At 41.8% G+C, this 22,494-nt stretch overlaps 1 protein-coding gene across 1 annotated transcript in view; it reads left to right on the plus strand.

Annotated features, from left to right (window-relative positions):
* Nucleotides 1–10,835: 10,835 nt before the first annotated feature.
* LOC113029812 (uncharacterized) overlaps nt 10,836–22,494 on the plus strand; it is a 67,726-nt gene continuing 56,067 nt past the window's right edge. Inside the window, exons 1-11 of the mRNA XM_026180828.2 lie at nt 10,836–11,024; nt 11,137–11,273; nt 11,421–11,540; nt 15,084–15,200; nt 15,450–15,636; nt 15,741–15,906; nt 16,002–16,224; nt 19,863–20,036; nt 21,946–22,023; nt 22,163–22,174; nt 22,298–22,369. Coding sequence (XP_026036613.1) covers nt 10,946–11,024; nt 11,137–11,273; nt 11,421–11,540; nt 15,084–15,200; nt 15,450–15,636; nt 15,741–15,906; nt 16,002–16,224; nt 19,863–20,036; nt 21,946–22,023; nt 22,163–22,174; nt 22,298–22,369 — 1,365 coding nt within the window. The 5' untranslated portion in view covers nt 10,836–10,945. The remainder of the gene's footprint in view (nt 11,025–11,136; nt 11,274–11,420; nt 11,541–15,083; nt 15,201–15,449; nt 15,637–15,740; nt 15,907–16,001; nt 16,225–19,862; nt 20,037–21,945; nt 22,024–22,162; nt 22,175–22,297; nt 22,370–22,494) is intronic.

Here is a 22,494-nt window from a genome sequence, read left to right on the forward strand (position 1 = left end):
TTTCTTTTAATTAATCTGTATCTGTCCAAATGTGTTCCAATCCCTATTTTAGGGGCAAAATATGCTAAAAGGTTAATATCTCCTGGACAGTTTTTCCAGTTTAAAGCGAAGCTCACGAGCCATCAGTACTGTTCCTTGAGGCAAGACCGCCCTCTGGAGGAAACATCTGGAAATTACAAGAGTGGCAGTAACTACCAGCAGCACCTCCCATACAAAAGTGTGACAGCGGTATCCATGTAACTAATGCTGTATGTTGAATCTTGAACTTCAAGCTCATTAATAATGTGTTCGGTATATATATATTAACACATTATTTTTTCACTGCTGTGCTCATATGAATACACATAAATAAAGAAAACAAACAAATTATACTACAAAAAATTATGTCAACTACTATAAACAGCCTCCACTTTGCACTTTTCACAATTTTATTGTGAATTTTCAATTAAATCGATTTTCTTTTAGTAATAATGGGCTGAGATTACAGAGAGACAACACATTAGTTTCTCTCAGAAACATGTTAAACATAATTCTACTTTTTTATTGAGCAAAGGTAACCTCAACCTTCCCCGCTCTGCTGTTTGCTGTTACACACAGTTGAGTCTTTTGCTTCAGCTTAATTTTTAAGTACAGTATATGGTTTGATAACACATGTATCCAAATGTTATTGTAGAAAATGATGCTAAAATCCAAGTTTTCCCATGGGTTGGTCTGTGAGGAGCAGACGGAGTGTAACGTGTCATTTCCCTTTGTCAGTGATCGCGACCTTATCGCAGTGATTCAACGTGAGCCGCAGCTGCTTTTTCATCTCTCGCTGCAGAGCTTCTGTAACCCTTTAATTGAACTCATCTCCTGTACAGCTGCAGAAAACAGCGTGCTGTGAAACCACAGTGCTGCCGTGCTTTATTACACGACTGCTGATCACAGGCTCAACACTTGATCCCCTTTATCTCAGACTCAGAGAAACTGTTGTTTAACTTAACAACCTTCACTGAATGAGGCTCCTACTCTCACTTAGCTCAGTTAAGTTTATTAACTGTTTGTTGTTTATTTCACATTGAATGTTAAATGAGTCATTTATATAGTCAGACTTGTAAGCCTTTTTCACACATCTAGTAGCACCGTGCATGTAAGTGTGTGTGAGTAGATCCACACTGGATATACGTTGGTCTTAGTTGTGTCATATTCCGTGGTGGAGTTGGCCACAGTTTACAAAGGCCGCCCTGACACTCCCACTGCACCCTCTGCCAACCAGGAGGAGGACTGTCACTGCCGAGCCAGGCGTCCTCTCTCTTCAGCGTCTCCCAGCAGAGTCGCATTCATCATTGGCTTGTTGCAGCTGAAGGAGAAAAGGAGAAAGGTAAGGACCTGTCAACACTTCTTTATTACACATGCTCTCACACAGTGTAGCTTTATGAGGAGGAAGCCTGGACAGAGTAGCTGTCCATTAGATTGCCAGCTACTCTTCCTTTCCTGGACTTCTCTGTTCTGCCCATCTCTGCTCAGGATAGTGGTTGTTGTTTCATTTACTACTTAATCTGCGATATGCATGCATCTTGTCTAAAATGCGATGTTACCACAGCGTCAGTTTGGTTTGGCCAAAACTGACCGGCCATCAGGACAACAAGAAGCTAAATATACTGCAGAAGTCATACATCAAACTCTGTGATTATGGGTCAGAGAGTTGAGGTCCTCAGCTTTACTGGAAAGCACCAGCCTCCCTGTGTGTTTCTTGGCATGTTTAAGTTACGCTGTCAGTTATGTCTGTTCCCTGAAATAACTTCTAATTACTGTATCCACTGTACAGCAACACAATAAATTGGAAACGATGGAAAAGGTGTGTGCCGGACAGTTTTTAAGATCGTCATGGATCGCATGGAAGAAAAGTGCAGTTTTCAGATGCAGTCACCAAATATCTTTGAACAAGAGATGACAGTGAAAGTTCTGCTCGGTCACTGCAGTTATTTTTGACATCAGCTGCTCGTTGGTTTTTGACAGAGGAAAGATCGGATCTGGTAAAATATTACCTGGTTTGACGAGCAGGAGATACAAAGCAGTGTATTTGTAAAGGCTGTGTTGCAAACAGAGCTCTTTCACTGATGTCTTTGTACCTTTACCTGTGCTAGCTGTGGCTGGTTGAGCAGGTCTGTAGAAACATTGGTTTAAAATGTCAGGTTACCCTGAGCCAACATGTCATCACTCTGGGCAGACAAGATGAATCTATGAACTCTAACCCCTTCATTGTCCGAACACAACCCTATCGCATTATGTTACTTCACTGGGATGTTTTCCACTCTTCAGATCTTCAGGTCAGTCCCTAATCAGAGCACTAATCAAGTTCATGTAACTGTAACACAAATCTAGAAAAGGCACAAAACGTGCTGTTACGTAGAAAGAAGCAATAACTGAGCAGAGAAGAAGCAAAATGTGACTTGAAATTGAAACAGCATCTGTGAAATCTCAAGTAACTGGAAAACCTGACATAAATATTGAGAATTTCATTTACCAAACATTCTTTAGTGAAATCAAAAGTGTACTGCTCATCTTTTAAACAGGAGGCATTTAATCCGACAAGATTAAATCCAGATGTGAAGTTCTCATCACAGAGAACCTCACATCTGGATCTATATTTCTTTTTGTCTGTTACTGCATATAAGTGTTACATGACAATAAACAGGGATAATCAGGCTGCAGTTCCAACGGAACAAAATGTATTTGAAGGATCAGTCCCTGATCTACCTGTGAAACCGCAGGAAATATGTTTTGGACAGTGTTCAGAATATAGAGATAAATTAATGCCAGGATGTAGCCGACGGCATGAGGTCAAAACCGAAGCGGCCTAGCAGAACTACAGGCTGTAAATAAAAGATGGACACTGCTTTGGGGTCTTACAAAGAGAAAACTTCTTCTCTAAACAATAAGAGACAATCGATATATTTCAACTGTCAGAGTTTTATATTGGTTTTGTGAGTAATATTCATGTTCGGGCACATTAACGTTTCTGTTGGGTTTTGATTACACTCATAAAGTGTCATTATCATCTGTTAAAGCCTGCATCGAGTGTTTGTCGTATTACTGAGCTGTTAGCATGCACGAGTAGAAGGCTAGCTTTTTATGTGTGAAACTGGCTTCCATTCGTTATCATCAGTTTATTTCAATTTAAGAACATCTTGCAAGTTTCTTGTATTGAAGCAGGTGTAAAATTCACTTTTTTTAGGCTTGTCTCCAATTTTCTCTACAAGGTCATGAAGAGGAAGTGGAGTTGCTTGTCCAGATCAGCTCTGGTGAAGCACACGTACCCTCTTTCTTCTTTTTGATAAGGCTCGTACTTATTCTGCTGACCCTGAATCCACCCCTAGTTATTCTGCGCTAGGTACTGGGAGCTTCCCATGATGCACTGCCTCTTCTTCACTCTCTGTGTTTATATACTCCACTTTGCATTTAATCATTAGTTCTTTTCCACAGCGTGTCTTTAGTCCTGTCTCCCTCCCCTCACCACCATCAGGTCACGGCAGATGGCCCCGCCCCTCGCTGTGCCTGTTTCTGTTGGAGGTTTCTTCCTGTTAAGTTTTCCTTCCTACTGTAGGCAGGTACTCGCTCATAGGGAGAGATCGAATTGTTGGAGTTTTCTCTGTATTGCCCTCTTACAGCACAAAGTGCCTTCAGGGACTGTTGTTGCGATTTGGTGCTATAAACAGTGGAATGAATTGAACTGAATTAATGTCAAGCAGCGTGATGCGAAAGAAATGTAGGAGCTCTTTAACATCAGGAAACACTTTCCTGTTGAGTCTGTGGGCACAATCCCCATGTGTCAAGTCACAATTATTCTAAAAATGATATTTAGTTTGTCAAACATGCGCCCACCTTTTAGTAAAATAGACAGTAAAGCTGCTTTAGGGCACGAGTATCTTCTGTTTGATACGTTGCCTCAGAGAGTCACGTGCCGTCTTTGGAGAATACTTTTTGTAAGACGCAGTGGCATTAATTAAATGATGTGACACATTTATTGTTTGTTAAGCTTTCAGAGGAAATGAGTTACAAGTAGGTAAAGTGTGTGTAGAATGCAGGCGTCAGCATTTGAAAGCATTTTCTAAAGCAGATACAATGTGTCTAACTTCACGGCTAAAATAATACCGTTCCAGATTTATCCACTCAAAATGTATTGGAAAAAAAAATCATATTATTTTAACTGAGAAAGCTATAGTGTACTTGAACAGGTTGGGATCCAGTAGCAGTGCTGCTCTCCGCAGTCATCATATTACATGGACCAGTGAAAGGCGCTGAGCAATCCCAGCAACATTTATGCACCAGGAATGTTCTGGGATGCTGAAGCCAGCGGAGGCTGCTCGTGTGGTTGGTAAACTGCACTTCTGGTTTGCTAGAAGAAGAGTGAGGTTTTGGAGGAATTCAGGTTCAGTACACACCTCTCCATGTCTACTGACTGATGTGTGGAAAAGAAGAAGCGAGGAATGGTGGATGCAAAGAGAAGAAGCAAAAAGAGTGTCTGTGTGGTTTTTTCCTGACCTGGTAAAGATAAAAACAGTGAACGGTTATGAATGATCTCCACTGGTGTGTTGTTTCCCTCTTTTACTGTTGATGTTCTGTCTTTGGATGTCTTACATCTGTATCTTTTACTTTCTTTTATCCTTTTCCACCTCAGCCATTTAAAGTTGGGTTAAAAGTCCGCCTACTCTCTAAAGGAATCCAGCTGCTATAACGAAAGAGCTGTTTAGGATTTGTACTTGGACAAATACTCTCAGACAGTCAGCCCATGTTTAATATGAGCATCTGCCATTAGAGCAGCATGAAGACAGAAATGGGGAAACAGCATAACTTTAAATTTCACATCAAATCAATTGAATTGCGTCTTTACGTAATTTGTACATGGTTATAATTACTTGTATTTTAAAGTGTTGATCAGGAGTGTGTACGAATCAAGTTCTGTTCTGAGTCTTAGCCGGTCCCATCCAGTCTGACTTATTGCTCTCAGCTTGGGACTCAGCTTCACTCCAGAAAAGAGGACAGGTTGAGCTGATCTGTGCAGGCAGGCAGTGCCTACTTTTGAATCCAGCAGCCATTCATGTGGTGGAGCTAGTTCAGATACGCTGTTATCTAACTGGACAGAGGCTGCTCAGGGAACAGTCGCAAAGCTTCCCTCTTAGCTTAAATTAGAATTTGCAAAGTCATGGAAAAACTCAAGCATCCCAGTTATGGCAGCGTTCGTGCGATGCAAACATTTATCATTTAGGTGAATTAGCCCACTCTGTAGACCAATCGTTCCCATGTGTCATATAAGAGATGTTTGAATTCAGTGCCCATGTGCCAAACACTTCCACTCGCTATAGTAGGAAAAGCACAGGCACAGCTAATCACCTTAATTAGGGCACTGTGCCATTTAGTTGTACAAATAAGCCATTTCACTGAGCTCACAGGCTCATGTCTGAAGAAGAAAGGGTTAGTTGTACCAAAAATGTTAGTGTCTTGAAAAATACTTGCCAGTGTTAGCAACGATTGCCTGCTTTTATGTGAAACCCACAGCTTATGCAGGTTTGTTTGGTTCTTCTCATTAAAGTGGGAATGTTGTCTCTTTTATGGTCGAGCAGGATGATTTAGAAGGCCGGTGGCTTAATCCCCGGCTCCTCCTGTTGCTCATGATGTGTCCGTCGGAGTGTGAGTGTCAGCAGTGAGAGTGCAGAGGTACAGATGAAAGCATTGTATGAGTGTGTGTGGGGGACTGGGTGAATGAGACTTGTAGTAGAAAGTGTTGTGAGTGCTCAAATTGAATAGAAAAGCGCTATATCCTCCTGAGAACCGAGGGAACGAGAATCTTCCCATTGAACTTTTTTGTGATTTCCTTCCTCTCTGGACGTTGTGGAGGCCACCCAAGCAAATGAGATATCTGTGGAAGGCCCTGCATGTCCTTTATTTAGTAGATCAGGACGTAGGAGGGTAGCTCAGAGGACATAAATGAATACGCTGGTTCTCGATAAAGAGACTTTCATAATAGGAAGCTAAATAACACTTTGGTACTGAGGCTGGTGAATTGTTCAGAAATGTGTAGAAGCCATGATGCACAGTCCAGCTGTAGTTTTATTGAAGGATGTAGGTATGAATATACATCTGTGTGCATATGTGTGTGTGTGTGTGTTTGTGGTTCTGAAAAGAAAGATTTGTACAACAGATGCTTAGTATTCACACATAAGGATGAAACATCCACACAAAGGATACTTTATACTTTCAACATGTTAGCAGTTAGCAAAGGGGGCTAGCAGCAGCCTGACATGAGGCTAAAAGCAGCAACTATTCCGGCGCATGTGGTGCACTAACACTGTAATTAGCACACGCTTCTGCACAGGCTGCACTGCAGCCTTCAAAGAGGCAGGACTCATTTCTACTATTACAGCCACTGCCTCCACATTAATCACAGTTTTCCATCTTTACCCAGGATGCTATACAACTGAACAGGCTTACACATTCATAATACAGCTGTGAGACTTTGGCTCAATTAAATATGTGTTTGCATTCAAACCATCAGTTCCAGTTTTATCAGCACATTCACAGAAAATATAATTGCTGCAGTTAAAATTACCAGGACTCAATATCTAATATTACAATAAACAATATAACTACAAGTATAATGCACACATAGCTCAGTCTGTAGCTTCAGTCTGATATTTCTGCCCCTGGGGTACCTGTGGATCTCCAGACTTGCTGAATGAGTTGAGCTGTCAGGGATGCATGTGCTGAGAGCATGACCTAGTGACAGCTGAGGTCAGATGAAGCTCTCATTTGGACAGATAAACTAGCCTCACTCTGTAGACCTTTTTCATATTTTTGCACATCAGCATGGGGAAAGCAGAGGTATAATAGAGATGACTTATTCCCATTAAGTGTCTCCATTAAGCCTCATGAGACATGACAGTGAATTAACATGCACTAAATGGAATGTAGCTAACATTACTGTAGTTTTTCTCCCTGTGAAAGTTCTATTGAATTATAGTAAATATTAAAGTTAATATTGAATAGTTTAACATTTTAATGTAACAGTGTGTCTTTTCCTTTCCTTAAGTAAAGATTCGGTGTTTGCTTACAGCTGTGCACTCACACGATTCCATGACATAAAAAGTGATAGCGAGGTAACTCTCCCACCTTGACATACAGCGGACAGTGAGAAGACCTGAATAATTATATTTGGGCCTTTAAATGATCAACATGGTCAATTATTCAATTGCGCATGTTTTTTCTTTATTAACGTGGCCTGATAATGTTGCACTGATTGGAAATGTTGCAGAAAATAAAAGCTGCTCACTGTATAGTGGGTGAAAAGTATAAGCACCCTTCAAAGCTTCAGTCAATTCAGAGTCAGTATCTGTGAAAGCCACGATACATTTCCCATTGTTCTTTTTACTATTCAGGGTGCAAAATCCCAGTTAAGACCAGTGTTGAATTTTTACATTTTTACTTATGTCTGCTTATGCAGCTTAATTATCACAATAAAAAGAACATTAGCATCTCAGATTAGCAATTTTTCTACCATTCAGATCAGTCAGAAGCTAGCTACCAGCTGGTCTACTAGATAAAATGAGCAAGCAAGCTATAAAGCTAACCAACTTTAATCTAAACTATACAGTAATAAAATCTGGCACTTTCAGTCGCACTGCTATGGGCAACAAACACAAATAAGAGCTGCCTCCTAAAAAAATCTGCTGGAGTATTTTTAAAAGTAATGATATAGTAATTTCTTGCTGGAAAAGTACAACATATGGTATGTTTTTACCCCAGGACCTGGTATGTTGTCATTTGTTGTCCAACAAAATAAAGACTTTCCATGACATATTGTCCCAAAACCTGGTTCAGTCACCCGTGTAAACAAAAACAAGAATGGACAAGAAGGCATTATTATTCTGGAAGAGATCCTCCCCAACACGATAGAAACGTTTCATGGTCGTTAACAATAATGATTCAGAACAACCTTTATCGATCTTCAGTGACTCTGCAAGTGGCAACAGACCCAAACTACACAGAGATGTTTGCCTGCATCTCATATGTGGCTCGAGGACTCCATGTATCAACCTGATTAACTCACGAGTGATAAAAACAGCACCCAGCTCATCTTTTCAGTGGCTCTTAATTCACTTTAAAGCAGAAACTGGGATTCATTCTAAAACTCAGAACACACCCATGATGAACCCATGCTCCTAAACACACAGAGGCCTTTTATAGTAAACATAGAGTTTGCCCATTTCAAGCCTGTAGCAAACTTACTACCCATGTTACCTACATATAACTTATATGGCGTTTAATTTAAATTTATTCACCAGTTTGATCTTGTAGAGAGGAATATGTAAGCAGTAATACAAAAAAGTTACTTAATAACAATTCTTAGTGATTCCTGTCAAGGTTTTGCACACACTGCCTATTCTTTCGGTGTTTCTGGTTTAAAAATATTTCGGAGAACAAGCATTACAGGGAGAGGACCATGTCAAAGAAAGGTTGTGGTGGCTGTACTCTCTGCAGCCCACGGATCCTCCCCTGTCTTTAAAGCCTGTGCCAGCACAGCGCAGCCTTCTCTGCCATGCCTGTGTTTCTGCTCACGTTGTTATTTTCTCTGGGCCTGCCTTGTGGTTGGTGGAGCCATGTTTGTGCTGCCGAATGAAAACAGGGAAAGCTCCATCATGTGTTGCATGGTATGGCATGCAATAAAAAACTCACAAAAGAATTTTACAACACAGAGGAGGAGGAGGTGAGAGGAGAGGGGACAGAGGAGAGGGAGAGACAGAGATGTAGTCATTTCACAAGACACTCTGGACTCATTCTCACATCATATATCACATGCAGTATGTACCAGCTGCATATTACAACACAGTGTGTCCACTGGACGTGGGCTGAGTCCTTGCATACATGTTTTAGTGCTCAGTGTCTGTTGCTCAGGACAGAGTTCCTCTGGTAGCATGATTTAGCTCTAGCTGAAAACACACACAAAGCCAGTACGTAATGACTGTAATAACACTGAAGCATTTAAAGCAGTTATATCTTGCTCTAGCTGACCTCCAGCTCTTTGACTTCTCGTTCATGCTGTACTGACTACACACTGAGCTCGGTGACAGCAGTGAAACATTTGGTTACATGCAGGTGAAAGCGAATATGAAACAGAGTTTTTCAGCTTAGTGACAAGTTACTCCTTAAAGGCAGGCTAAATGTGCTCCAGGGCTGCAGGGTAACTGCTCACTGGGGAGCTCCCCAAGGTGGCTTAATTGCAGCCAGCTGATGGCTGGAATAGCAGCAGCTAGCAACAGCTGCAACAACATGATGGAGTGTGTCAGAATGGAAGTGTTGTACTTTTTGTTTGTCGTGAGTTTCGTGATGACAGTGGGGTAAAAAAGGAAAGGTTTCTTTCACAAGAGTTCTGCTGGCTTCAGCTGGTCTGAGGGGGGACGGCTAACCTACACATCTCCCTGGTGCACTATGTGTGGCACAGAAAGGGCAAAGTGCTGACGATGAAGCTATTCACGTACACTGATTTACTTTGAAGTAGCAAGTTGAGATAAAAATGTGTGTATTTACGTTTCATTTTGAGAAAAATGGTGTTGTTTTTGTGCTGTCTTGAGTGCAGGGAGCCAGTTTAGCACGTATTAGCGAGCCATATTGTTTCAGCACATGCAGAATATGGTTTCAATCACTTAGAAATGATAACTTGCACTGATTAACTGTTAAAACCCACGTAGTGTTTCACAGAGTGGTGAGCTCCTCCCTATCTGTACTTCTGAAACACAGCTAATGACCTGTTGCCAATCATAAAAAGAGACCAAATCAATGCTCTGAGAGCTTTGATAGTTTCTAGTTCCTGGGCTGGGAAATCCCTCTATGAGTTATGACAATGATGAGCAGGTTCATGGTTTGAAAATCTCTTTAAGCCATAGGCTCCTTAGCTACACAGGAAGTCTCATTTCCTCCTCGTGTTTCCACCACATCTGAGAAACTGTGAACAATATTCAAACTGATAACAGAGTGAAAAACAGCATCAATGACTGTCATATGTTTTCACACAGGAAGGAACAATGTGACAGTCAGAGTCATTGTGTCCTTATTGTGTTTGATGTGGCAGAAATGGAAAAGGAGAAAGCAGGGGTGTTATGGCCAAACCAGCAGTGATTGGCTGACTGATTTATGAGTCTTTATTTCTGCTTCTGTGTGTAACTGCATTGAATTACAGAGCAAACACAGAGTTATTCTTGCTGGCTTTCATTCTCAGCTCATTTGCATATGCCCACTCTGGTTCCCACAACTCAATTATTTTCTGACTATAACTTTATATCTAAATAAATATGTATCCACGGATCGAATGGACCTGCTTTGTGTGAATCCTGGGAAGTCCAGGGAATTCAGTAAAGATCCGCCCACCTAATTTCTTTTTTATTTGAAGTTATTAAAGATGTTGTACAATCATTCCACTCTGGAACAAGAACAAGAAGAGCCCCAAAATCCACATCCATGGTGCGTGTATATAAACGTGTGACCATAACTGTGCATGCAAAGACTTTTCTATGTAAGGAAATTCTGCACGTTCCACACACAAACATGTGCATTTAACTGCTGCAGCATTTTGCCGTGCAGTTGTTTACTTCTTATTTTTACTTCTCATAACTCAGCACCTCAGGGAAGCTCATTTACTCCTGTAACTGCTGTCTGATTGCGTCAGAAATCAAAAGTGTCGAGGAACGTTTTAGCACTGATGGCTCAGCTCACAGCTCTGTGCTGTACAGCGTGCTCGTAGAGCTAATACCTCAGCAGGTTTTGGGGGCGTGGTCATAGTTTAGGCCATAATTTAATGGTAATCTGTTCATAGGTGTGAAAGAATGTTTGCCTAATCGTTACGATAAGAAGCTTTCTTTTTGTTTTTATGTAGGTTGGGCTGGCCTGCGGTGCACTGTTCTCCTACAGAGCCATGTTGCTGTGGTCAGTATGGAGTGTAATTTTACTACTGACGACAGTGGATGCTGCAGAGGAGGAAGATGTGAGAGCAGGTACTGATGACATGCACCTTTGGATGAAAGCAGATCATAAAACTGATCTGTTAAGTCTCCTGAGTGTAATGGCTTCTCTTTAATGACCGTGTATATATCTTTATGTGCACAGGCTGCAGCACGGCTGTCAATGACCTGGTATACATCATTGATGGCTCATGGAGCGTTGGCGTCTCGGACTTTGACACTGCCAAGCAGTGGCTCATCAACATCACCAGCCAGTTTGATATCAGTTCCCACTACACACAGGTAATGCTGCATGCTGTGCATAATGAGAATGATTTGAACAACCTCCAATTTCCTTTCAGATTTACTGCAGTTTTCCTCACTCGAGTTATTTGGTGCATTACACACAACAGAGATCCACTCAGATAAGTTTTGTTGTGTCACCTGTAGGTGGCTGTGATACAATACAGTGACACACCTCGGCTGGAGATTCCTCTTGGGAAACACCAGGGAGTAGCAGAGCTCATCAAGGCCATACGGAGCATCAGCTACCTGGGAGGAAACACACAGGCAGGACCTTTTCTCCTTAAATGTCCTAATTTGCAGAAGAACATATAAAATCATGTATCGTGGGGATGTGTTTAGAATAAACAGATGCAGCAGCATCGACATGTATGTAACACATGCCGATATTTGTATTTCTTGACTTATTCGGTGACTGAATAGAAATGAGCTAACCTGAGGTGAAGGAGAAACTCACAGAGGGGTTGGCAAGTAGCTTTAGCTGCTGCAGGTTGCTTTGGTGTCAATGGGGGAAATCCAAAAAGCGCTTTGTGATTGCTGCAGTCGCCTTAGTTTGCATGGAAGATGCAAACACCTGCTTGCAAACCAGCAACACAAACAGCAGTTTGTCTCCAAACTCTTTGTTACCAACATTTTTCACTTTGAAGGGAAAGTTTCATACTATTTCCGATCGTGGCTCAAAGAGTTGGCAGTTCGTCTTGTAATTGGAAGGTTGCCGGTTCCAGCCCCGGCTCGGACAGTCTCGGTCGTTGTGTCCTTGGGCAAGACACTTCACCTACCGCCTACTGGTGATGGCCAGAGGGGCCGATGGTGCCATATGGCAGCCTCACTTCTGTCAGTCTGTCCCAGAACAGCTGTGGCTACAACTGTAGCTGCCTCCACCAGTGTGTGAATGTAAGAGTGAATGAATAGTGGAACTGTAAAGGGCTTTGAGGGCCCCGAAAAGCGCTATATAAATGCAATCCATTATTATTATTATTATTTCTGTCTTGATGCATTCTCAATCATCCAGGAAAGTAAATCTCAGTCAGCTGAGACTTGGATGAGAGACGAAACGTTTCTCCCACAAAACGCTACGTCCAGATGAACAGAATCAACTTTTGGAGGTTCATATTTCTGCTTCATGTTGCACTCTTCACAGTTCCACACACCCTGAGTGTGTACTTGGCGAGTGGTTACACATCTAACATATTAACCAACCAGACAAACTTACTAGTAACAAAAGGAGTTATGTTTTTCCTGCAGTCACTGTGAAATGAGCTGCAAATAAATGTATTTGCAGCCAAATACACCAGATGACAGCCAGCAGCCCTGACAACCACCTTACCAACTGGTTGGAAATGCACACTTTTCCCTGGTTAATGACCAGACTTTAGGCCTTCATGACTGAGGTACAGCAATTCATTTCACAGTGACTGCTAGCAACTCCCAGTACCCACTCACAACCCACTGGGGAATATTTTTCCCTGTTGATTGATGGTTTCCAGGTGGACACCAGCTGTTCTGTCGGGCTATGTGACAGGGGGCATCACATTATTAATATCCCATTAAATAATCATCATAAAATACAAACATATAACTAGATAATAGATAACTGTCTACTTGTGTATCGGTTAGCACAGGGGAAATGTGATGTGCTAAAACTGTATTGTGATGAACTGTGATTCTTGTGCATTTGTATGTCCACAGTGATAATACTGTGTGACACATGTGCGTTAACTTTGTGTGTTAGGACCATTGCATTTCTACTGTAACTGAATCCCCTCCCTACTCAAAGCCGTCCTACTTCTTCTGTACGATCCTTACGACACGCTCAGTCAGTGCAGTTGTGAGGCAGCCGTCTCCACACACTTGACCTTTGCTTATTGCATGAGCGAAAGGGCAGGCGTTTCTCAGTGCTGCACTGTTTCCATAAGCAGTGAAGCTTTGCTGCCAATGTTATTTTGTTATTACATGTTACACGTTATCATAGCTACGCTGTGAACTTGATCAGTTTTTGTTTTTGCAAACTAATTTAGTAGTTTTAGGAAACAGAACAGAGTATCTCTGCTGTCCAGCTTGTCTGTTATGAAGTATTTTGCAAAACTATGTCTTTAAAGAAGCTTCCCCAACATTGTGCACAGGACATGTAAGCAGAATATTAAGACTTGACATAAATAAAAGGATTAGTAATTTAGATCATTTATATGTAAATAGTAGAAGTGCAACGATACACAAAATTCACGGTTCGGTTCGATACTTTGGTGTCACGGTTCGATATTTTTTCGATACAAAAAAATGTTCATGCATTTTTAATTTGTCATTTATTAAAATTATAAATATATATTTTAACTCAAAGGTACAGTTTTTAAATTTAATGTTGCTGAAACAACAAAGGGATAAAATAATAAATATATCTGATGGAGAAATCACTCATCTTTGGAAAAGAGAGTTTATTACAGAGAAATGGCTCTTTCCAAAATAAAAGCTATACTATACGCTTCTTCTGGGATATATTCTCAGCAGCATATTAAACATATCAGGTCCCCATAAGGAGAATCATGTGCTAACGGCTGTCTAAATGACTCGGGTAAAGTTTGTAGCATGCGTGCTTGTTGTTTTTGTCTGCTTCCAGTTGTCTTTGCACTAGGATGATGTCAGAGTAAATGTGCAGTCATATTCGTTGTGTTCCCACTAGTGCTGTCAGCGTAAATCTGAAATGACGTTAACGGCAAATCTCCGTTAACGAGCTACCGCGGATCGCCCCATGCGTGGGGCTGGATGGTGTCAACACGTTAACAAACAAACTGCGCTAACGCACTAGTTCCCACCCATGTAATTGAGCATTGCGTGGCACATCCAACATACTGTTTTACTTTTGTCCATGAGCACTTACCTTCAGGGTCATACGTCACATGAAGACCAAAATAGTTCCAAAGGCCAGATCTGAATGAGGGTGGGGGAGGTTCAATTTGCCATGTTGCAACGAGTTTAGCTTCTGTCTTGCTAGCTTGCGCTGCGCTCGACAGTGCAGCCTAGGCGGAGTAGTCGAACGCAGATCCACTGAGCGCTCAACACAGACAGCATCGTCAGAAGAAAAGTTGATAAAATAAATGAAAAATTTTGTATTGTTCGATACATATGCGTACCGAACCGAAAGCACTGTATCGAACGGTTCAATATTGATACGAGTATCGTTGCACCCCTAGTAAATAGATATAGGAATATAAACAATTACGCAGAAAAAAAGTGCACAAGTTATAAGCAACACTGCTTGGTTGTAATAGCAGAGTGGAGAGGGAAGGAATGAAACTTTTGACTCCACTGGAAGCGAAGTTAAACAAAGCATATCAAAAATTATGAAACAATCGGTGGGAAAATGGGTAAAGGATAAATTATTACACAGGTGGCCAGCTCCTACAAACTATTCATGTCAAAGCATAGTGAAGGAACAAAACAGACTTTACTCCTATGATGCAACCTTTAAAGCGTCACATAAAAGCAGACTGCACATTTAGGCATGTTCACTGGTGCCACTTGCCAACATTGCATCTGCAGCAGGATGACCACACAACACGGCCACAAGCATGGTCACCAAACAGACTTGCACATGCATCCCTGTAAATTCTGCAGCTGTAATACTCAACTTTTGCATTTCCAAAGACCTCTGTTAAAATGTCTATGCTTGACTGGGAATGGCTAGTGGTTTCATTGAGTAGTCTTTAACATGTTCACTTGGCAGATCAGTCAGGGACACAAATAACCTTTGGGGTTGTGTAAGGTCTGGTGTCTGGTGTAAAATTATTTTTTTTAATTCACTTCTTTTTGTAGACTGGCAGGGCCATCAAGTTTGCAGTGGACCACGTGTTTGCCTCCTCCCAGCGGGGCAATCTGGTCAAGAACCGCATCGCTGTGGTGGTTACAGATGGCAAGTCACAGGATGATGTGGTGAGTGGTCCTTTGCCTCATGGGTAAAACCACGTCAGTGTTTTTGGGTGGCCTTTAATAACAGAGGCAACATAAAAGAAGTATCAACATGGAAAGAAACTTCGGCATAGAAAAGCCACACTGTGAGGTTTTAATACTCTAGCTAACCAGTACTTACCCCCTAACCCTAACTGTAACCGAGACCCTAGCACTTCTTCCCCAGACCTGGGAAAACAATTTAAACCAAAAGATAACCTTTTATATCTGTAGGTTGACGCCAGCATGGAGGCTCGAGCACAGAGTATTACTGTATTTGCTGTGGGAGTTGGCACTGAGATCACCACTTCAGAGCTGATCTCCATTGCCAATAAACCTTCATCTACCTATGTCCTGTATGCTGAAGATTACACCACCATCGATCGTATTCGAGACTCCATGGAGCAGAAGCTTTGTGAAGGTCAGAAAACTCAAGTGTATCTACAAAAGCACAAATTAGAGTGTTGCCAAATATCATATAGCTGAATGACCACTTGACTGAATGAATCACCCTGGTGCTTCCAGAGTCTGTTTGTCCCACACGAATCCCAGTGGCATCCCGTGATGAGAAAGGCTTCGAGCTGATGGTGGGCATGAACATTCAGACCAAGGCAAAGAAGATCCCTGGCTCTTTAGTTTCTGAGACTGCCTATGCCCTTGCTGCCTCCACAGACATTACTGAGAACACCAGGTAACATGCTATCGCTATCATTACATTCATTCTAAACAGCTTTTGGGCTTTGGTCGACAGCTATTTACATTTTTCATTCTTAATCTTTAAACTAGGGAGATTTTCCCAGAAGGACTTCCTCCATCGTACGTGTTTGTGTCCACTCTACGTCTGAAAGGGATCTCTAGCAAGCTGTCCTTTGACCTTTGGAGGGTGCTGTCAAAGGATAAGGCGATTCAAGCTGCAGTAACACTGAGCGGAAAAGACAAAACTGTTACCTTCACCACCACCAGTACGACAGAGAAAGAGCAGAAAGCTGTCTTTAAAACAGGCTTTCAGGTTGGTGTTAGGATTGAGTGTCCATAGAGACCAATGATACCCCCTTGGCTTCAGGATAAAGCTACAACAACAAAAACAAGTACCGTATTTTTCAGACCATAAGGCGCATTAAGCGAAACAAAACAGTCAGATAAGTCAAACTTTACTCAACTCATTCTTCTTGCTTCCTCCACTTACGTACCATTGATTCATTAATGTTGAATCCTCTGCAGCTGCTCTATTCCAATGTTGTTGCAGTACATTAATGACTAACCTCGTATTGTGGATGGATTATCTCAGTTGTTCTCCTGACTGAAGTTTGGTCCGTTTATAGCATCCTGCGATTGCATTTGTCCCTAACCATCAGGGACCCTCACGTTAACTTTTATCGAGGGGAAAAGTATTAGCATTCATCCTCCAGCTTCACTGTGCTAATGTTATGCTAACATAGCTGTGTCGCTAGCGATCATATTGCACATCATTATATACCAGCTAGCCAAACTTCAGTAACCCTACAAACGTCACTGCTGTTTAGTTTTCTGTCTTCATTTATGTTGGAAGTGGTAGCAGAGTTGTACGTTTGAATTTTTGCAGAAATCTCTCAGTCAGAACATGCTATATCATGTTTAAGTGGAAACTAGTGAGATAGCCTCCTGCTAACTTCTAATTCTGTTAAATTTAATAAATTCTGTTTTCATGGATGTCTGGATGTTAAACTTAATTGTTACACCTGGTAAAGCAGCAGCAGCAAAAAGAATTTAGACAGTTTTTAACAGCCAGTGATGCCGCAGCGATTATTTGACTTTGGGACCTGAAGTTAACAGTTTAGGACCTAGATTTCTCCGCGGTAGCCGTAATGCTCCAACAATCCATCAAGCGGTGAGGCTAGTTTACCAAACTCCTACTAAAACATTTGCCAAATTTTTGAGCGCTGTGTACCACATAAAATCGGTTCGTTGGTAAGCACAACCAGAATTCATACATAAGGCGCACTGTCGATTTTTGAGAAAATTAAAGGATTTTAACTCATTCACTGCCAGCCATTGGCAGTGAATGAGTTAAACCCATTGACTCATTCACTGCAATTGACGGCTATAGACGTCAATGGCAGTGAATGAGTTAAGTGTGCCTTATAGTGCGGAAAATACGGAACAGTTTTATTCTTTATGTTTTGATTTTAGAGATGCAAACTCAACCAGTTTCTCTAACCATACCGAAGCTAAAAATAAACCATAGGATTTTATGTAAAAGAAGACTAACAGCTGTACTGTTCATCTGGCCACTGAGTTTGACAGATTGAATAAAAAGAATAGCTTTTCCATGTTGTATATACAGTGAATATTTTAAAGTAGTAGTTTACCTTGATTTGGTTCAGAAAAAGTAAAAGTAAATCAGTACCTCAGTACATAAAACGTAATAAAACAACACTTATTGCAATAACAGTGTCTCCACTCTGCTCTCTAGAAGTAAAACATTTGTTGATGCTGCTTTAATAAGTGTGGCTAAAGCAGCAGACTGAACTAGAATTGGTATTAATATATATATATATATATATATATATATATATATATATATATATATATATATATATAAAAAACACCCAGCACGCCCCTGCGGGCGGTTTATCCTTCAAGCTCGGGTCCTCTACCAGAGGCCTGGGAGCTTGAGGGTCCTGCGCAGTATCTTAGCTGTTCCCAGGACTGCGCTCTTCTGGACAGAGATCTCCGATGTTGTTCCCGGGATCTGCTGGAGCCACTCGCCTAGCTTGGGAGTCACCGCACCTAGTGCTCCGATTACCACGGGGACCACCGTTACCTTCACCCTCCACATCCTCTCGAGCTCTTCTCTGAGCCCTTGGTATTTCTCCAGCTTCTCGTGTTCCTTCTTCCTGATATTGCTGTCATTCGGAACCGCTACATCGATCACTACGGCCGTCTTCTTCTGTTTGTCTACCACCACTATGTCCGGTTGGTTAGCCACCACCATTTTGTCCACTTGGTTATGGCGTTCCATGTATGTCTTGCCTGCTAGCATCTTGCACCCTGCTGTTATGTGCTGGATTGTCTCTGGGGCATCTTTACACAGCCTGCACCTGGGGTCTTGCCTGGTGTGATAGACCCCAGCCTCTATGGATCTTGTGCTCAGAGCTTGTTCTTGTGCTGCCATGATTAGTGCCTCTGTGCTGTCTTTCAGTCCAGCTTTGTCCAGCCACTGGTAGGATTTCTGGATATCAGCCACCTCCTCTATCTGCCGGTGGTACATACCGTGCAGGGGCCTGTCCTTCCATGATGGTTCCTCGTCTCCCTCCTCTTTCTTGGGTTTCTGCTGCCTGAGGTATTCACTGAGCACTCGGTCAGTTGGGGCCATCTTCCCAATGTATTCTTGGATGTTCCTTATCTCATCCTGGACTGTGGTGCTGACACTCACCAGTCCCCGGCCCCCTTCCTTCCGCTTAGCGTACAGCCTCAGGGTGCTGGACTTGGGGTGAAACCCTCGATGCATGGTAAGGAGCTTTCTTGTCTTTATGTCAGTGGCTTCTATCTCCTCCTTTGGCCAGCCTATTACCCCAGCAGGGTACCTGATCACGGGCAGGGCGTACGTGTTGATGGCCCGGATCTTGTTCTTACCATTCAGCTGACTCCTCAGGACTTGCCTGACCCTCTGCAGGTACTTGGTGGTTGCAGCTTTTCTAGCGGCCTCTTCATGGTTCCCATTCGCCTGCGGGATCCCCAGGTACTTGTAACTGTCCTCTATGTCTGCAATGACCCGAGATTATATATATATATATATGAGTAAGTGTCATAAAATGATTAATCTGAATGTGAGAAACATAAACATCTAAGCAGGATGTAAGAAGTGTAGTTTGCTGTACTGCCTTGAAAGGACTCATTGTGCTATTAGAGCATCTCCACCTACCTCAGCTTTCTCTTCATATTAGTGAATGAGTCTTGGCAGCTATTTAAACATCACTCCACATTTACTTCAGTGGAACCAGAGAAGATGCAATGTGATGCCAGGAGAAGCCCAAAGAAATTGTTTCCTACTCTAAACCACTGTATTTTCCTGGTGGAAACCATTTATTGGATGTGTAGAACTTGGAGCGCATGTCTCTATTTCCGAGGCAGTTCTGGGTAATAATCGCCAGGTTCAGTCTAAGAAGCACCCACCACCCTCCGTCCTTAGACGCAATGTTCAATGTGTAGGCCTGAACAGGGTTGTAATTATATTGAATTTGTGTTTGCATATGTTTGATTTGGTTTGATGTGGCACGAGCTAGGAGCTTGTGATTTGTCCTTTCAAAAGTGACTCTCAGCCCCAATGGAACAATCGCTGCTCTGTCTCTCTCTCTGCCTATGGCCTGAAAAGTCCTCGGTCTTAGTACCTGGTGTGTCAGAACTATTTGCAGAGCATTTAGGGAACACACGTTTTTGGTCTTGCCCACAAAATTATATTTAATGAAATGCATGAACACAGTTAAGGCTGGCAACAGAAACAGAAGACTGACTGAAAGAAGAACTGTAAGGTTAATAATTGTTTTCACATCCAGTTTTACTCATGAATGAAAGCTTGACCAAAAACGTGCTTTAAACTCTTAATTAAAGCATCTTTTTGTTCTGACAAAAGGCATTTTTTCATGAAATTTATATCATCTCTCTCAGACTCTTTATGATGGAAAATGGCATCAGATTAAAGTACTAGTGAGGCATCGCCAGGTCACCGGTTTCCTTGACGACCAGCGCATCCAGGAACTAATGCTGAAACCGGTGGAGCCAATTTACATCAATGGGGAAACGCAGGTGTCTAAGAGGCGAGGAACAGACATCACTGTACCTGTGAGTAACACATGTAATTACACTGGAGCTTTGAGCCCTGACGCTGATCTTTTACTTGATTTGATTTGAGGAGATTGGAGTGTTTTTATATGCAGAAAGAGTTTAGATCATTGGCATGTTTAGCTTACTTTCTGATGATCCTTTTTGTTAAAGCAATACGTTATTTCAGTCCAGTACATTCATTCTGGGAGCTACACCACACCTGACCAAATATAGTATAGGAAATGCTTCTGGTAAGAAATTAGCCATGATAATCATCCATCAACTTCCTGTCACTTACCTGAGTTGCAGAGGCAGGAGCCTAAGCAGAATATTTAGATGTCCCCATCCCAGGCTACTTCCTCCAGCTCTTTTAGAAGGATAGTGAGATGTTCCTGAGCAACCATGCTTTGGAAAAGCTATTCCAGAAGCTTAATGGTTTACATTCCCAAACCAGTTCTGATGTGTTTCTGGGATCACTGTCCTGGTGGAACATCCACTCGTGTCCTGGGTTTAACCATCTGTGGTGAATTTGGTGAATTTTGAGGTAGCTTCTTGTTTTCATTGTTCTGTCCACTTTGTGCAGTGTACTGTAGCACTGGGAGCTAAAGAGCTCCAGAGCATCATAGCTGGTGCAATGTTCTTGGGAAGGCTCCCCTTTATTTCTCCAGACATATCTCTTGTCAAATAGCTAATCTTTGTCTTGTCTGACCATAAAACTTTCCCAGAAATCATTTGGCTTGTCCATGTGGACGCCCACTGTGAACAGTGACACTGATGCTGCAGCAGTTTCCAGTTCATGGCAACCCTAAGCCTGGGTGGTTCCTGGATTTTCTAAGCAATTTCCTATTATTTTAGGGTGACATCTGGGTATCCTTCCAAAAAAAGGAAATCTGCCATAGAAATGGCTCCAAGAGTCCCTCCCAGTCTATAGTGTATAAAGCTACAGATTTCCTTTTCAGACTTTCTGTGACTTCTTGCACATGATCAATTTTTAAGTATTGGTCATTCAAACGAGCCAAACGAATTCTGTTTTATGCTGGCACAGACAAACTACCAGTCATAGTTAATCATGATCATCAGTGGGAAGTTAATAGGCCTTGTCAAGTTAAAATGTATTGCAGAACCTTCAAAACCACTTCCTAAAATATTTTCAAGGAGATGTATGTATATATTTAAGCCTGTATGTAAATAAATTAAAATTGCACAACCAATGCTTTTTATTTAAGTAACTTAGGATGTATGCTGTATAATCATTCCACCCTGGAAAAAGAACACTTCAAAGAAAGCCCAAAACAGGACAGCCATGCCCATGATGAGTGTATGTAAACCTCTGACCACAACTGTATATGACAACCAGACCTTTGAGTCTACATGAGGGGAGGACTGTTAGCTGGCAGAGCACTATTTTACCTGAGCAAGAGCCCAAAATACTGGTGCTCATCCAATCAGAGCAGCAACACATCCCCAACCTCCGGAAGACAATCCACGCTTTCACTCATTTTGCCATGACTGATATGAGCATTCACTGCTTCAACGCTTTATATACAAAAAGAAATATGGAAAGCATAATTGGACCCCTTTAAAATGTTGCCAGTAGGTTGGATATATTTTGTTTAATATGCTTGACTGTCCAGAGAATGATATTCTGCATAAATGATCCTACAATTATTATTATAGTTTGCAAGGTGTTACAATCATTAGGATACCATGCAACATTTGTTTTGTTTTTAACACACGGCTATTGCATGTATGGATGTAGATATCATTACTATTATCATATGAAGCGCAGTTTGCAACATTTGTAACATTTACATGTTGCAAAATCAGCCTTCAAAGCATCGTGTCACGCATCAAAGATGACACTAGTTTCTGTTTTTACAAAAAGCATGTTTGAAATAATCAGATCGTCCATGTTGTTTCGATTCAGGTGGAGATTCAGAAGCTGCGTCTCTACTGTGATCCCCATCAGAGCGAGAGGGAAACAGCTTGTGAAATCTACTCCGTCGTAAGATCTCTGCTCTCACTCTCTCTTCGTTTCCACTTCAAAGGCTTTGTACTTGAAAGGCTGTGTATGGCTGCGTGTATGAGCCTGCGATGACGATAACCATTATGTTTTCTCTTGTCTTGTCTCTCCTGATACGCAGGATGATGAAAGGGTAAGGGTGAATTCACACATATTTAATCTGAGGTCGCTAATAAAAGTTTCACCACTGAGGTGTTGTCAGGGTAATCCGTTTGTGACCCACTCTGTTAATTTAATTGTGTATGTGTATCTTCAGTGCCCTCTGAATAGAAGTGCCACAGTGGAAGAAGAAGACTGCGATTGTGTAGTCGGCCCACCAGGACCCACGGTAACACACATAAAGACCTACATTTGATAGATTACATGTCTGTTTCCTTTCCTATGGTTTTAACACCAGGCTCTGATGTCTGCAAGATCCCTGCTGCTCAACAAAGAGTGTGCTGATGAGTGTGA

This window comes from Astatotilapia calliptera, chromosome 9 (assembly GCF_964374335.1).
Source record: "Astatotilapia calliptera chromosome 9, fAstCal68.1, whole genome shotgun sequence".
In the NCBI taxonomy this organism is placed as follows: domain Eukaryota; kingdom Metazoa; phylum Chordata; class Actinopteri; order Cichliformes; family Cichlidae; genus Astatotilapia; species Astatotilapia calliptera.